Here is a 16,781-nt window from a genome sequence, read left to right as displayed (position 1 = left end):
TATCCTGTTTCCATAACCACTCCAAGTTCTATTTGTGGATCTTAGATTTTCCTTACCTTCTCCGTTCCCATTCATGTCCCTATTTCATTTCTCAGAGCAAGAATCTTCAAAACCTCTCCACTCACCTCCATTTCTAATCTAAACACCCTACCAGGTCCCATCTAATCTAATCAAAAGTATTTCCCACCACTCCCTGCTAGGTTGGCCCAGTCTCTCTGTTGGAGCTGCACCAGGCTTTCTGTTGGAAGCCCTCTACCTCTGCAGGATGTGGTGATGTGGGCCCTGCACCTCCCAGTTCTGTCTGGGCTGCTCACACCTGACAGGCAGGGTAAGAGCAGGGCAGACTTCTATTTAGATCATGATTCTTCTAAAAAAACCCTTTGAGCATCTGCTATGGAAGTGCTGCTTATATGCACCCCAAATCCTGCGTATTTCTCCTCCTTTCCCTGTCTCACATAGCCTACTCTGAACAGGGGCCCCTCTCATGACTCTAAAGACACCAAGAGGTGTTTCTCGGATTGTTATTGGTGAGAGCAGATCTAGGGACACCTGCTTTTAAGGATCACAGAGTAGAAAAACAGTCAAGGTAAAAACTCAGGTATGGGGCCAAGTGCTAGAGAGAGGTCAGGTAAGATACAGTTAGAAAGGTATTCTTTGGATTTGGCTACTCAAAGGGCCGTTGGTCACTTTAGTATGGGCAATTTCAGTGAGGTGGGAGGGAAAAAAACAGCAGAAGCTTGGCTTTGAAGGGAAAAGTCAGCGGGTAAAGAGAAGGCACGGTTAGAGAGGGGCCCTTTAAGGTGAGAACAAGTTGATTTAGTGTACTTTTATGCTGAGGATGAAAAGTCTAAGGAAGTAGAGGCCAAAGATACAAGAAAGAAGGTGACTGATGGAGACAGGTACCTGAGGAGGAAGGAAGAGACAGCCTCCAAATCACATGCAAATCCTTTTGTCGACTGCTCAAAATTACCGAACGTACAACCTATACTTGATCTCTTAATGTTCGATTCTATACCTACATCTTATCTGGCGCTTATCTCTATTATTTGGATTATCATTGGTGCTATTCACCTGAGTATTTTTGCAGAAGGGCAACAGGGAGTTCAATAGGAAAACCCTGCAGGACTGGGGGAAGCCACTTAACCTCTACCAACTCCAGTTTCCTTATCTGCAAAATGAGATGATAGTATCATCCACATAATGTTGCAATACTGCACAGAGATCATGTCAGTGAATGGAGTGGTTGTAATCGTTGAATTGGAAACGCCTTAATCCTGCAATATGGCATATGGTATTGGCACCTAAGAGCCTGGCCGGTCCACAGAAGAAACAAATACAAAAGGACAGATTTTTTTTTCCTAAGTCACTACCAGCATACCCCAATGACACCAATTCCTCTCCCACTGCTACTTCGCAGGTACATCTGTTCCTTGGTTTTCAAATTCAGAAGGATCAGCTGGTTCCCAGCTATGTACATCACAGTATTGCTGTCCAGAAGTTGTAGGTTGGCCCGCTTTCTGCAGTCATAACCAAAGGAATGACTGAGGAAAAGTTGTTAAGGAAAAGAAGTGAAACAAAGTAAACATCCGAGAGACAGGAAACCTAATGAAATAAACACGTTTGAAAAGTTGTGACATTAGACAAAGGTTCAGTGTTGAAGTAGTGGAATTTTACTTTGAAACCCGGAGTTTTTATTTATTACTAATGCAACTTTGTTTTTAAATGAGGTGAAAATTCTTATACTCTGATTTAATCAATATTTTAATTTTCTTAGGGAGATCCTGAAAGCAGATTAATTTTATAAAAGTAAAAGTATTATATAGGCCTCTTCCTTGATGTTGAAAGGCAAGATGTTTAAAATTCTGACAGAATGTTTTAAAGTTCTGACAAACCAGTGACAATCTGACTAATATAATAAATCCACATAAATATAATTGAAATTTAATTCATATGAACAAATTATGAAAATGGACTAAATAATATATAGTATATAAATATGTATAATAAATATGCTAACATTTCCTTTCTGAGCTCATTAGTATGTACAGGTGTGTGGATGAGTGTGTGTGTGTGTGTGCACGCACATTTATGCTATAGAGTAAATCTGAACTAATTCAATATAGAGGTTAAAATAATCTAAGTTTTTATAAAACATCTCTTAAATGTACATTGTTACTACATTCAAGTTCAAATTAATATAACCCAAGATATAAATGTAGTAAGTAAATGAGATTAATCTACAAAAAATATAGTTTGCAAAAGAAATATATTACATAGTGTATCTTAAGTAGATGGATTCGTATTTTCTAAGAACTCACTGTTGAACACAAAAATTAAAGGATCATTGGAGAAATCTTTATTTCTTGGGCCCTTCTTTAAAAAATAAATTCTGATTTTAGAAGTTTACCCTTATTTGTAAGTGAATATTTTTAGAGAAAGAAACTATGTAGAATTTTTAACAAGAAGAATATCTACAATTGTAAAAAAGAGAAAATTTTAATGCAATTCGAATTGTGAAGTATATACAAATTACAACCAACTATATATAACTATACATAGCTCATTGCCTAAGAGTTAAGTTGAAAAAGAGAGAGAACATTTCAGGGCTTTTGATCCGTTCAAGAAAAAGGAATTTTATCAATTTAATAAAAATATAAACACCTAAAACTGAATTTTATATAAAAGCACAAATAAATGTGTGATCCAGGGATCTTGCTGAAGCTATCCAGGCCTCACGGAAACTACCTGAGGCCTCCTTACAAATAAAGAGTGGGAACCACAGGCTCTTTATCTTCACAGAGCCTGGTACGGGGCAGGAGGCTTCACCTACCCTCCCTCCTTTTCCCTTTCCCCAAACTGCTGTTCTCACCTTTCCTTCCTTCTCTCCTGTCTCGGTTCCCAGGTGCCAGTGTAACACTTTGGAGGGCTAAAAGCTACGTCTATAGCTATGAGCGTAGAAGTAGGCTACCATCTCTTCACTAACTTGGGTGGCGGTTGGGGATCACACATGTGATCATTTATCTGATATTATCATCTCTAATTTTGGGGTGGGGGGCGACTCCCTTCTACTTGCCGCTGCTCTCCGATGCAGAATGGGTAAGATTGTTACTTCCCAAACTCTCCCCTTCCAAATCACAGCCTGCTTCTTCTCGCAGGTCATCTCTATTTCCCAGAGTGCCGAGTGCAGTGTCTTGAGCCTTAGGCATTCGATAAATGTCTGTTGGATTAAGTAGTTAATTACTGTATAACTAGGGCCCGATCCTTCTCTTTTAACCTCAGAGAACAGCGGGAGCCACTAACCAGAGCTTTGACGATGTTAAATTATGTTCTGCTATACCTTCAACTCCTCTCTGTTTTATCCCATCCTCTCTTCTGGCTTGCGTCTTATTAACTTCCTATCAGAGACCCAGGGCCTTCACTGTTCTTGGGCATCTAGGACCCTCACTTTAAAATTGCATTTAAGGGACGCCTGCGTGCTTCAGTTGGTTAAGCATCTGCCTTTGGCTCAGGTCATGATCCCAGGGTCCTGGGACTGAGTCCTACATTGGGCTCCTTGCTCAGCGGGAAGCCTGCTTCTCCCTCTGCCTGCCACTCCCCCTGTTTGTGCTCTCCCTCTCTGACAAATAAATAAATAAATAAAATCTTTAAAAAAAATAAAATTGCATTTAATTATGTCTTATATAAATTATGCTATGGTTTAGGTGATATTTTTTAAAGATTTTTTTTTTTTTGACAGAGAGAGAGAGAGACAGCGAGAGAGGGAACACAAGCAGGGGGAGTGGGAGATGTTCCAAAGAGGCAGCTTTTGATTCAAGGTCTAGAAAAGCTAATAATGTAAGCTATCCAAAAATGGGATAAGCTACTTTGTGACTTCCCTGGTGTTGAAAGGGTTCACAAAACGTCTATAGGTTACATAGCCACTCATCCAGCATAAATATAAGCAATTCATACCTTGAGTCAAAAGTCAAGGTCACTCTGACTCTTATTATTTGGAATCTAGGCATATCTCTCCAATACTGAGATCCCTGTATCCTGGAGCAGCAAGTCCCCAGTACTGGGGGCTCGGAGAAGACGACACAATCAAAAGTACCTGGGAAGCCTTTTCAGACGACAAGTCCCCAAGTCCCTCTCCCCACGGATATAATGCAGTAGGTCCAGGAAAGGTACCAGACTATGTGTATTTCAGGAAAAGCTTCAGGGCGACTCTGATAAACCACCTCATTTAAAACAAATAGGCTAGAAGAAAGGCAACAGCATAACTTTTATCAGCAACTTGTCCAAAGATCACATATGCAAAAAGTCTTCAGGAGAGAAAACTCCAAGTTATAAGATTCAGGGGGAGGGTGCCTGGGTGGCTCAGTCGGTTGAGTGACTGCCTTCGGCTCAGGTCATGATCCCAGGGTTCTGGGATCGAGTCCCACATCGGGCTCCCTGTTCTGCAGGGAGCCTGCTTCTCCCTCTCCCACTCCGCCTGCTTGTGTTCCCTCTCTCGCTGTGTCTCTCTCTGTCAAATAAATAAATAAAATCTTTAAAAAAAAAAAAAAAAAGATTCAGGGGGAATTAGTTTTAGGTACACCTGGGGTTGAAACAGAAAACTATAATCACATGTTCTATTTTTACATAAAAAGCAAAACTGGAGCCGGGAAGTACATGGCCCTCCTCTTTAAGCACACCTTGTCTAAGAGGCCATGTGGTCATCACCACCACCCCTCTGAAGGTAAGCATACTAAATTGCGAGCCAAGAGCATGAATGGAAATCTCCCAACTCCACCTGACAAACCTAATATCGTACAGTGAGAGCAGACCCTAAATCTTCTTGTTGATTATCCCCACCTTTAATTTTTTTCATGGACTCTTACTCTCCAGACCAATTTAAAACTGGTTATTTGAGGGGCACCTGGGTGGCTCAGTTGGTTAAGCCACTGCCTTCGGCTCAGGTCATGATCCTGGAGTCCCGGGATCAAGTCCCTCATCGGGCTCCCTGCTCGGCGGGGAGAGGCCAAATTTTGTGCATGTACGGCTAGTTTGCCGACCCCTGACCTAAGAAGCTGAAATCCAAAAATTATACACATATAACTGGAGTGGATACACAAGTGTGAGAAGATCCAGTGGTATGTTCGAATCCGGAGTCACAAAAGGCATCGAAACAAGCTCCACATAATTGTAGAAGAAGTTCGCCGAGATTTTCTTCTTAACTTTCTCCTCCGCCTCTTCTGAGGTTGGAGCAGGGGCTTCCATATACTGAGATTCTAAAAAGTTAAAATATTTTAACTAAGAAGAGCGTCTGGTGAATCCTAAAATTGTATTTCACAAAGACAGGAGGAATGTACCTAGCCTGCAACAGTTGAGCAGGAAGTACTACCAGGGTGGGATGCCACCCACCAGTGAGCATATGGGAGGGAGAACCAACATGCCTGTGTGCATCAGGGTGAAGGCAGATCTCTGGTCATGGTCTCTGCAGTCTCAAAGAGCAACTCCTAATCAGTCCCAAGGGTGAGTTATAATTCCCCAGTCTGGGATGGAGCACTCCTTAGAGCATCCTACTCCCCAAAAAACCAAGTCTGAGAGTCTTGAATGTGATCCTCAGAAATGTAATATATAGCTACAGAGCTGCTAAATCACCCTGTTAAAGTATGTTCCATGCTTTTCCTTTTATCACCCAGACACATCCTGCAAGTTTTTATTTCTACGAATTTGTAACTATTCAATTTGGGCAATTTGTCTTTAAAACAGTTACTATTACTGATAGAAAACTAATAATACTTACCTCCAATGTTATCCACATAGTCATCTTGAAATGAACTTGAACTTCCTTCCAAATGTTCCATATCATAATCATCATCCTCTAAATATGATTCTCTGCCTTCAATAAATGTCTCATCTGTGGCATCCTCTCTCACAGCAGCTATTAAAAGTAATTTGTTTTAATAATTTCTACATTTTGAATTAAACATTTCCTAATTTCCAAAGTAACTAATATTTTCTGATTACAACTGAAGTAAAGTAAAAATAAACTATGATAAGATATCTGGAAAACCTACAAATATTTGGAAATCAAAGAACATTTAAGAATAAAGTATGGGTCAAGGAGAAATCAACAGGGAAATTTAAAAATATTTCAAACTAAATGGTAATTAAAATATAACATGTCAAATTTGTGGGATGCAACTAAGGCAATGCTTAGAGGGAAATTTCTAGTTTTTGTACACATATAAGAAAAGAAGAAAAGTCAAGACTCAATGACCTAAAGCTCTACCTCAAGAATCTAGAAAAAGCAATAAGAAAATAAAGTGAAATGATAGAAATAACAAAAGTGAAAGCAAGAATCAATTAAATAAAAGGCAAACAAACAATAGAGAAAATTAGCAAAACCAAAATCTTACTCTTTGACAAGATCGACCAAATGGAGAAACTCCTAGCTAGACCAATCAAGAAGAAAGAGAGACCATACAAATCTCCAACATCAGGAATGAAAATACAACCTAGAGTTATACCAACAAATTTTACAATTTAAAAGAAATGTACAATTCTATGAAACATACAAAGTTACAAAACTTACAAAAGAAGAACTAAACAACCTTGTGTTTATTAAAGAAATTGAATTCATTAAAAATTTTCCCATTAAGAAAATTACAGGCGGGTGCCTGGGTGGCTCAGATGGTTGAGCGTCTGCCTTCGGCTCAGGTCATGATCCCAGGGTCCTGGGATCGAGTCCCGCATCGGGCTCTCTGCTCCTTGGGAGCCTGCTTCTCCCTCTGCCTCTCTCTCTCTCTGTCTCTCATGAATAAATAAATAAAAATCTTTAAAAAAAAAGAAAGAAAGAAAAAAAAAAATAATAAAATAAAATAAATAAAAAATAAAAAAAAAAAAAGAAAGAAAATTACAGGCCAACATACTTCACTGGTGAATTTTACCAAACATTAAGGAAGAAATAATAAGTCTACACAAAACATTTCTGAAAGTAGAAGAGACCAAAATCTTTCCAGGTCTCCAGGCCAAAAAAAAGAGAGAAAGAGAGAGAGTGGATGGGGGAGCTACCAGGTACGTGGCCAAACCAGAAGAGAGACCTCTGCTCACAGCACCAAGATAAAAGGTTTCAGGATATCAGCAAATTACTTGACATTATCTTTTGGGAGCCTAAGAACCACAATGTGTGAATTTATGAGCTGAACAACAGGACCAGGCCAGGCCTGCCCCTACAAGGGTCTAATATAAGAAGGGGAGATCCTGAGGCAGTGCTAGACAAAGGGTCATTATTATTAAATCCATCCATTCAGGAAAATGCAGCAAAGGACTGGAAACCAAAAAGTAGGTAATCCTGTGTCAGAAATTAAGGAGTGGAGAAAAGTGGAAATGGAAAATCAAGAGAGAAGCAAACTAACATTTTTGGAGACAGTGACATAACCATATTTTTTGGAAAGATAATTCTAGTGGTAGTATGGAGAGACTTGAAAAGGAAGGCTTGAGTGGAAATCCTTGTTGTAAGAGTCCAAGCAAGAGGAGATAAACATCTCAAATAAAACATGATGTGGATAAACTATGGATTTAAGAGATATGCCTCAGATACATTGAAATAGTTTAATGTAAATTTTGTAAATGAATTGATTTCCCCAGGTCTCCTCTAGGTGAATAATCAAAATTATATTTCTGAAACTATATTTAGGATTAGAACTACAAAAGTCAAGACTCCACTAAGACACCTAACACCATGATGCCCCATTAGAAAGAGCAAGCTTTTAAAAATCCTTTTACACAATTCCTCAAATTTTCTTCTATTTTTTCTTTCTTTTTTATTATAGTTGACACACAATGTTACATTTGTTTCAGGTGTATGACATAATGATTCAACTTATCTATACATTATTCTATGCTCACTACAAGTTTATCAACTATCTGTCACCATAAACCCTATTACAATATATTCCCTGTGCTGTACCTTTTATTTCTTGACTTATTCATTCCTAACTGGAAGCCTGTATCCCACTCTCTTTCACCCATTTTGCCCATACTCCCACCCCTTTCCCCTCTGGCAATCATCAGTTTGTTCTCAATATTTATAGGTCTGATTCTGCTTTTTAATAATTTATTTAGTTTTTTGTTTCATAATGGACTTTACTGGGAAAAGTTAGTGTTAAAAACATTCAAATTCATAAAATTTAAATAAGACAGTAAAAGCTATACCTTGTAGCTATAGTAATCCCATGATTAGCTGGTTCTGCTTTTTATTTGTTTATTCATTTGCTTTCTTTTTAGATTTCACATATAAATGAAATCATATAGTATTTGTTTTTCTCTAACTTATTTTACTTAGCATAATACCCTCTAGGTCCATATTTGGATATATCATTTGCAAATGGTATAATAGAATAATATACATATACATATATATATATATATATATATATATATATATATATATATATATATACCACGTCTTCTCTATCACTGGACACTTGGGTCATTTCCATATCTTGGCTATTGTAAATAATGCTTCAATAAATATAGGGATGCATAGATCTTTTCAAGTTAGTGTTTTTATTTTCTTTGGGTAAATACCCAGTAGTGGAATTATTGGATCGATGGTATTTCCATTTTTAAATTTTTAGGGAACCTCCATAGTGTTTTCCACAGTGGCTGCACCAATTTACATTCCCACTGACAGACCACAAGGGTTCCTTTTTCTCCACATCCTCACCAACACTTGTTGTTTCTTGCCTTTTTGATTCTAGCCATTCTGACAAGTGTGAGGAGATATCTCATTGTGGTTTTGTTTTGCATTTCCCTTATGAGTGATGCTGAGCAACTCTTCATGTGTCTGTTGGCCATCTGCATGTCTTCTTTGGAAAAATATGTATTCAGGTCCTCTGCCCATTTTTAAATCAGGTTGTTTCGATTTTTTGGTGTTGAGTTGCATAAGTTCTTTATATATTTCAGATATTAATCCCTTATTGGATATATCATTTGCAAATATCTTCTCCCATTCAATGGATTGCCTTCTGGTTTTGTTAACATTGTCCTTTACTGTGCAAAAGCTTTCTATTTTGATATAGTCCCAATGGTTTATTTTTGCTTTTGTTTCCCTTGCCTTAGGAGACCTATCTAGAAAAATGTGGCTATGGCCACTGCCAAAGAAATTACTGCCTATATTTCCTTCTAGGAGTTTTATGGTTTCAGGTCTCACATTTAGGTCTTTAATCCATTTTGAGTTCATTTTTGTATATGGTGTAAGAAAGTGGTCCAGTTTCATTCTTTTGCATGCAACTTCTATGGGCCAGGAACTGGACATTAAATGGTTAAAACACAGTCTCTGCTCTTAAAGAACTTAGAATTTAGTAATAGAGTTAAACAAGTAAACTATTTCTGTTGTATAAACTTAAATACTCTTTAACAGCGATCTTACCTAAATTTAATGATAAAAACCTAAGTGTATATTATAATCTTTACTTACATCTTGATGCAGACTTCAAGGAGCTCTGAGACCGCTTCCCATCACTCTTTGATCTATCTAATCTCCCCCGCTCAGTATCCTGATCACCTGGTTCCTTCATTTCCTCTGTAAGCACAAAACTGAGACCGAGAAAGGGAACAGCTGTGAAATAAAAATCATTTACAGATATTTTTCCTCTAACAAATTCCACAAGCACCAAACACCATGTGTGTTGCTAATTGTATGTTTGCACAGTGTCCAAGATGACTCCATCGGCAGGAGGTACAGCCACCAGCAGAGACCTCTGCAGAACGGCAGAATATAGTCAGATCGTCCCTTTTTACAGGCCAACTTACCACGGTGCCCTCTGATTTTCCGAAAGTCTGCAGCAAAATGCTCCGCAGTGAAATGCCATTCCAGTCCATCTTTTGTCTAAACATTCCATCATTAAAGTTAACCCCCTGCCATCCTTTTGGTTCATCCCCTCCATTTCCTCTTCCCATCATTCCATCATTTAATTCCTCTAGTGTTACTAATTAACTTCAATTTTTAAATATTTGTTCAGGGCACCTGCTGTGTATCAAGTCCTATGGTAGATGCTAAATTATGGTACTGAACTAGAGATGTGATTCTTTGTGGAGCTTGTTGTTTAGATAGATAGATATTAAACGATCAATTAAAATACAATAAGTGCTACAAAAAGGAAAGAATAGGGTCCTGTGGGCATGTCTAGCAAGATGACTAACCCATGTCCTCGGGTTCAGGAAGAGGTGTTTGAGACAAGAGTGATGAGTAGAGGTTGGCCAGGCCTAGAACAGACAGAGCGTATTAGGCAGAGGGAACTTGAGAGAGAGAGCTGTTATCTGTGAAGGGCTGAAAGCAGTCTGTTGTGAGTGTGAGAGTGAAATGGGCGGTGAAGAGGACGCCGGTAGCAGATTACAGAACCGTCTCTAAGCTTTTGCTAAGGAGTTTACAACTTATTTCTATGGCAACTGAAAGCCACTGAAAGATTTTGAGGAGGGAAGTGACACAGCAGATTTTCCCTGTCCTCCCTCTAGTGCAGCTCTTTGTCTTTGAAAGCACCTGCTGTATCCTCCTTGTAAGTCTCTGCTTCTCCACACTGAACACCACATATATCCTCATATCCTCACTCTCTTATGGCAGGGCTGGCAGGCAGAAGAGGACAGCAGTTCTATCTGACTCAGATTCGTGCTGCGATTCAGGTTTGAATCTCGGTTTTGCCGCATAACGTTTATATGAATCCCTCAGCTGTAAATGGGAGTGAAGTAAACACAACTTACAAGGCTGCTATGAGAATTAATTGAACTAGTGCATTATCCCCCCTTCCTGGTATCTGCAGAAAGGCTAGTTTGCCCAGAGCAGATAGGATACACACTATATGGCCAGTGGAGAGGGCGGTGTGACCACCACCTCCTTTCACCCCCCACCTTGGGGGTCATTCCATCTGCTTTCTTGCAGTGACATCATAATGCTGCCCTGTGTTGATTTGGGAGACAACATTGCAGGGTCCAAATGTTTTCTTAAAAGCTATTATCAGGAAAGATAGGTCCTAAAATGACACTTAGGTTATTACATTTTGTTTAGCACTTTGGGGCCATTTTTCTGGGTTACCAAGATGATGTTTTACCTTTTAAAAAGTGTGTGTGTTGTTGTTGTTGTTTCCTTAGTTGTTCTCCCTTTCTTCTTTCTTCCTCCCTCTTTTCCTTCCTTCCTTCCTTTCTCTCACCTGATTGTAAAATATATGCCCACTGGGATTGGGAAGTTTGTAGGAATCAAATGATAGAAAAATCTTAATTTAAAATCCCAATTCTATCATCCTGTATATTTCTTTTTCCTTCCAGTTTGGATATGCAGACTTGCTTTCTACATTTATACAAGTCATTGACTTGAAAATAATTAAATAATTGTAATAATGAAATATTTTTAAAAATCAATATTGCAAAAAAATCAATATTGCAAGCTAATATCAGTTATTGCACCTTGGTTGCGCATTATCCTACACCGTGGGTAAACTTTTTTAGGTAGCTACAAACATTTACCAATTCAATTCTTAAAACTACTGAGCACACTTACATCAAATGGTATAATGCCAGGCATTGCAGAGTATACAAAAATGAGCAATAGAGTCCTTGACCTTAAATACTTTACAATCTAGGAAGAAGAAATTGACAATTCTCTTTTAATATAGTCTCAGAATCAGCTTTTCTAAACCACTGATCCAGATCCGAAGCTGACTAGAACAAGCATGGTCTGAAAGTCCTGACCAAAGAGCAACTATAACTAAAAGTTTCCTTGATAAAAATCAACATGTAAACTATTGGAAAGAAAATACACTATTCTCTAAGTTGTCGTGACGCAGGCCCTAAATAAGTAGAGCAGAGTAGGCCCTGGGTTTGCCAGTCAAAGTAAACTGATATTCTGTCGTTACTAATCAGTTAAGAACTGAGAGAAAACTGTTAGCCTGCAAACTTCAGTAACACCTCAGTCTATAAACAGGTATTGCTTTAGTTTTCTATTGCCCTCATACAAATTTCACAGCTTAAAATAACACCCATTTCTTATCTCACACTTCTGTGGGTCAGAAATCCAGGCACACTCAGCTGCTTCTCTGAGTTTCAGAAGGTCAAAACAAAGTGTTGGCAGAGCTATTTTCAGTTCTGCAGGCTCTGGGGAAAACTCTATTTCTAGACTTATTTAGATTATTGGGAGAATTCAGTTCCATGTGGTTGTAGGACGAAAGTCCCTGTTTTCTTGTTGGCTGTAGGCCCAGAGTTGTTCTAAGCTTCCAGAGGCCACGTGGCTCACGGCCCCCTTCAAAGCCAGCAATGGTAGGTCAAGTACCTCTCAATGATTTCAATCTCATAGTTTTCTTTTCTGCTTCCTACCAATAAAAGCTTCATGAGATCATTTTCTATCCTTTAGTCTTCTCTTTTCCAAATACATTTATTTTTAACATATTGTAACTGAATATTAACAGGATGTATATAGTCTAATAAAGAGCTTGTAAGACCTAATAAATTTACTTATAACTTTATTATAAAGTGAATAAGAAACAATTATGGTAAAAAATTATGGTAACAAATATGGTAACCATTATGGTAACACCATTCTGTAAACAAAGGGTTTAAAACCCAACCAAAGGTAAACTGGTGTCAAGACAAAAGTATACTCTTTATCCCACACTATTATAAACAATATATTCCTCAAGTGGCTAATATGACCATGCAATAAATTTTAATATCACAAACACAGTTACAATCAGGTTGTGAGCAGTATGGAAGAAAATACTGAAACCCAAGGAATTTTCCCAGTGTTCTGAACTAGCAATACTCTACAAAAAATATTGAGATCTTGTCTCAGTTTTTCTGGTTCAGAAAGGGTGGCTGAAGAACCTGTGAAAGGCAATTGAGCAGGTAAGGTAGGAGGGGCTCCTGATCTTCTGGAGCTTAGCAATATAATTGGTAAGATGGAATAAGGTGGTTTTTATTTGTTTGGTTGGTTGGTTAGGTTTAGGTTGTTTAGAATAAAGGATTGGGAAGTTGTACTGTAACCTGGTGAGGTTTTGGAGCTAGAATGGCTTGAGTTCACCTCCTAGTTTGACCAAGGATAAAGGTTAGCTTGGCCAAGGGCCAAGTCCCTAGCATCCCTTAACTCTTAGTCCTTTTATATGTAAAATGAGGATGATAAATAAGGTTGTCTGGCAGAGTCATTGTAAGTATTAAATGAGATCTTTTATACCCATTGTTCTCAACACCAGCGGCACTTTAGAATCACTCAGAAAACTTTCAAAGCATATCATTCTCAGGCTCTCACTCCCTAGGTAATTCTTTTGTGAAGCCAAAGATAAGAAACCGGGGTTAAGGACCAGGGGTTTATATAAAGCACACAGTAGATATTCAAAAATGGTAGTTGTTCTTACCATAATTACTACAAATTCTCTCCAATACAGCCAGGGTTCAATAAATGTGACATGGAATCTTCAGAGAGTTGAAAGAGTTCTTATCTAGTCCAACCTCCCACCCAGTGAAAGTCACACATCTACAACATTAAGCTCAGCACCATTAGAGAAGCAGTCTAGTGTGGTGGTCAGGCTGAGAACTGGCTAGAGTCTGCCTGACTGTGCTAACAGCCTGGCTCTCCCTCTTACACCTCCTGTGAGGTGTTAAACAGGTGTTTAACCTCTCTGTGCCTTGGTTTTCTCATCTGTAAAGTTCAGTACCTACTTCATAAGGTTGTTCTGAGATCTCACTGAGTTAATACAGTAGAGCTTTAAGAACAGTGCCTGACACCATAAGCACTCAGTATGTAAAATGGTTGAAAGGATAATTTCATTCATTCCTTAGTAAATGAACAAATGAAGGAACACTTCAAGAGATGATCAGTCAGCTTCAATTTAAACATTTCAAGTTAGCGAGTAAGCACATACTGTTAATGCTCAGCTCTAGTTCTTCATTCATTTTATACTAAGCTGAAATCTGCCTCCCTGCAACTTGGATCCATTTGGCCCTTGTTCTTCTGGGGACATATACAACAAGTTTTCCTGTGTACCATAACCACTCAAATAATTGTAGCTACTTTACTTTTCTCCCTAGATCCTCTCTTTTCCAGCTACAGCATCCCAATTCTTTCCATTACTTCTCACTAACCTGGTTTCAATTCTTTTCAGCATCCTGATAGCTCAAGAAGTTCATTCCCAATGCATTAAATATCCCTCCCAATTTTGTATCTTCTTTTAAGGATCTAGGCATTTTCCAAAAGGGATGAACTGTTACTCTACCTCTTGGGAACATTATATGCCTTTAAGGCAGCCTAATATTGCATTATCTTCCAGGGTTGGGGGGTGGTAGGCTCATCATATACTGACTCATCATAATCAGCGTGTAACCAACCAGAATGACTACACCATACCTTGTGTGTTCTCAACTATGTCCCATCTCATACAACTGAACTAGTTAGGTTTGGATTCTATTTGCAGAACTATCTTAAATGTACTTTTATTAGATTCAGATTCATTGATCCAGCCTATGGCTAATTCCGTTAACCAACTCATTGAGTAGACTATCAAGTTTTGAGTCAACCCTGAGGAAATATAAAGAAAAAAAAAAATCATAGCACACAGTGGTGCAAAGGCATGTGTTGCTTGAAGGAGGTTTGCTGGAAACCAGATGGAGTGGCCCCTAAACTGACATTACTTAGATTCATTCCCCAGATTCCAGGGTCAGTCTTCAGTCGCACAAACTCGGACACTGTGTGCCAGAGCTGGCCATGTTAAGACTCAGAGATTGTCGTTTAAAGCAGATGCTCAGCTTTTACTTAACAATGTAAAACACCACTGTGCAAAGAATAATAATATTCCATGTATTCTGAATGTTTATCATGTGTCAAACACACTTCTAAAGATTCTGCACATACTGTTTCACATATTTCTCAAAACAACTCTATGATTAGGTGCAATTTCCAGATGAGAAAGCAGAGCAATTACTCTGAATCCTTCCCTCTCGCTCACCCATGCAGTTGGTTTCTATGTCCCGTTGCCAAGTGAACAGTCATTGAGCCCTTTGAATTCATCCTCTCCCTTCTACTCCCACTGTCACCACCTTCGTCTGGTTGTGTGGTCTCACCTGTACAATCACCACAGCCTCATACCTTGTCTCTCCCTTCTCTAGTCCATTTCTACCCTGCCTCTTGTAGTTCCAAAACACAGCTTTAATGTGCTACTCTTCCTGTTTGAAACCTATAATGGCTCCTCATTGCCACAGAATAAGAATTCAGCTTCCCTGGCGTGGCACAAAGGTCCCTCATCTTTGGGTCTGTAGCTCATCTCCAGTCACTTCCCGCTTCCTAGCCCTTCCTTAGTCCCTTCTTCTCAAAAGCCTTAGTAGCCACCTGAGACAACTCACGATGGACTGGACACAGTGAGTACGTGTATGCTACTATATCTACTTGTGTGCAACAAGTATTTATTCTGCACGTACTGCGTGCCATGAATGTGCTACCTACGTTACCTGCAATATCCTATTTAATTGTAACAAGAACCCCATGAAGTAAGCATTATCATCTTTCTTTTTAGATATTAGGAAGCTGAAGTCCAGAGGGGTCAACTTGACAGGTGTCACACAGCTAAGTGTGGGGCGAGCTGGTTGGCTTGACCCCAGAACCCAGGCACTTTCTCACCAGACTCCCTGCTTCCGGCTTAGAGCCATCTAACTGGCACTCCTGGGGTCTGCTGTCTTCCACCCCAGCCGGATTAGGAGCTCCTTGCAGGCAGGAACCGTGTCCACTTTGTATCCACAGCGTCTAGCTCTATGCCTGCCAATGCTAGTCACTTCAGTGTTTGTTGAACTGATCCGTAGGAAAGACGGACTTCTCAGCGAGCCTGGAGAACGCTGGTTCAGCCTTCGAGAAGTCCAAGTGGGGTTCCCTACTCCCTGATTCGCTAAAAGATTTGAGGGGGAGGCTGTGGGAACTGCCCTGCTGCCCGGCTCCAAACTTACCCAAGGCACCGACCGCCGCCGCCGCGGGTTCCTAGTCCCAGCGTCAACCCCAGGTCTCGGTTTACTGCGGTCACCAGGCAACGCCGCCCCGCCTCCCGGCAGGCGGAGCCGGATGGGCCATGAGGCGCATGCGCTGCCTGGAGGTGGCTTTCAGGGGGAAATTCCCCGGCGGGGGCCCTGAGACCCTCTAATTTAACTCGGCCTTTGGTCGCGGCTGTTTCCAGGCACGTGACTCGGGTTCGAGCCAAACAGAAAAGCCCAACATTCTATCAGGTTATTATCCCCTTTTAGTTTTATATACAGTTTATGTTATTATAATTATCCCAAGAATGTTATATTGATAAACAAAATGACTTTTGAGTACTTAGATACCTGACGGTTAATAAACAATGGCCCAAAGGGACCCAGATAGCACACTATCATCCGCAAGGATACATCGCGAGCCTTTTTTATTGAGTTGTTTATTTTCCTCTGTTATCTCTGTTGGCTTTTACAAGGAAATGATTTTATGTTGTGGGATCCTTGGTCTCATGTCGCTGGGCGCACAAAGTATAGGCCTACCTTGACAGATTTCTCGATTTAGCAATTTGCTCTTTTTTTTTAAGATTTTTTTCAAAGATTTTTATTTATTTGAGAGAGAGAGAGAGAGCACAAGCAGGCAGAGCTTGTGAGGCAGACGGACTTCTTGAAGGCTGAACCAGCGTTCTCCGTCTTTCCTACGGATCAGTTCAACAAACACTGAAGTGACTAGCATTGGCAGGCATAGAGCTAGACGCTGTGGATACAAAGTGGACACGGTTCCTGCCTGCAAGGAGCTCCTAATCCGGCTGGGGTGGAAG

General features: G+C 39.7%; 1 protein-coding gene across 1 annotated transcript in view; it reads right to left on the bottom strand.

Moving 5' to 3' along the window:
* Positions 1–16,507, bottom strand: part of CFAP44 (cilia and flagella associated protein 44) — a 140,996-nt gene extending 124,489 nt beyond the window's left edge. Inside the window, exons 1-5 of the mRNA XM_081796961.1 lie at positions 15,943–16,507; positions 9,449–9,567; positions 5,768–5,905; positions 5,090–5,249; positions 1,379–1,541 (exon numbers count right to left, since the gene is read on the bottom strand). Of these exons, the coding sequence (XP_081653087.1) occupies positions 1,379–1,541; positions 5,090–5,249; positions 5,768–5,905; positions 9,449–9,548 (561 nt within the window). The 5' untranslated portion in view covers positions 9,549–9,567; positions 15,943–16,507. The remainder of the gene's footprint in view (positions 1–1,378; positions 1,542–5,089; positions 5,250–5,767; positions 5,906–9,448; positions 9,568–15,942) is intronic.
* Positions 16,508–16,781: the final 274 nt, after the last annotated feature.

This window comes from Leptonychotes weddellii, chromosome 1 (genome assembly GCF_054177405.1).
Source record: "Leptonychotes weddellii isolate Sample4059 chromosome 1, ASM5417740v2, whole genome shotgun sequence".
Taxonomy (NCBI): Eukaryota; Metazoa; Chordata; class Mammalia; order Carnivora; family Phocidae; genus Leptonychotes; species Leptonychotes weddellii.
The sequence above is the reverse complement of the archived record's forward strand: the minus strand, read 5'-3'. Positions and strand labels throughout refer to the sequence as shown.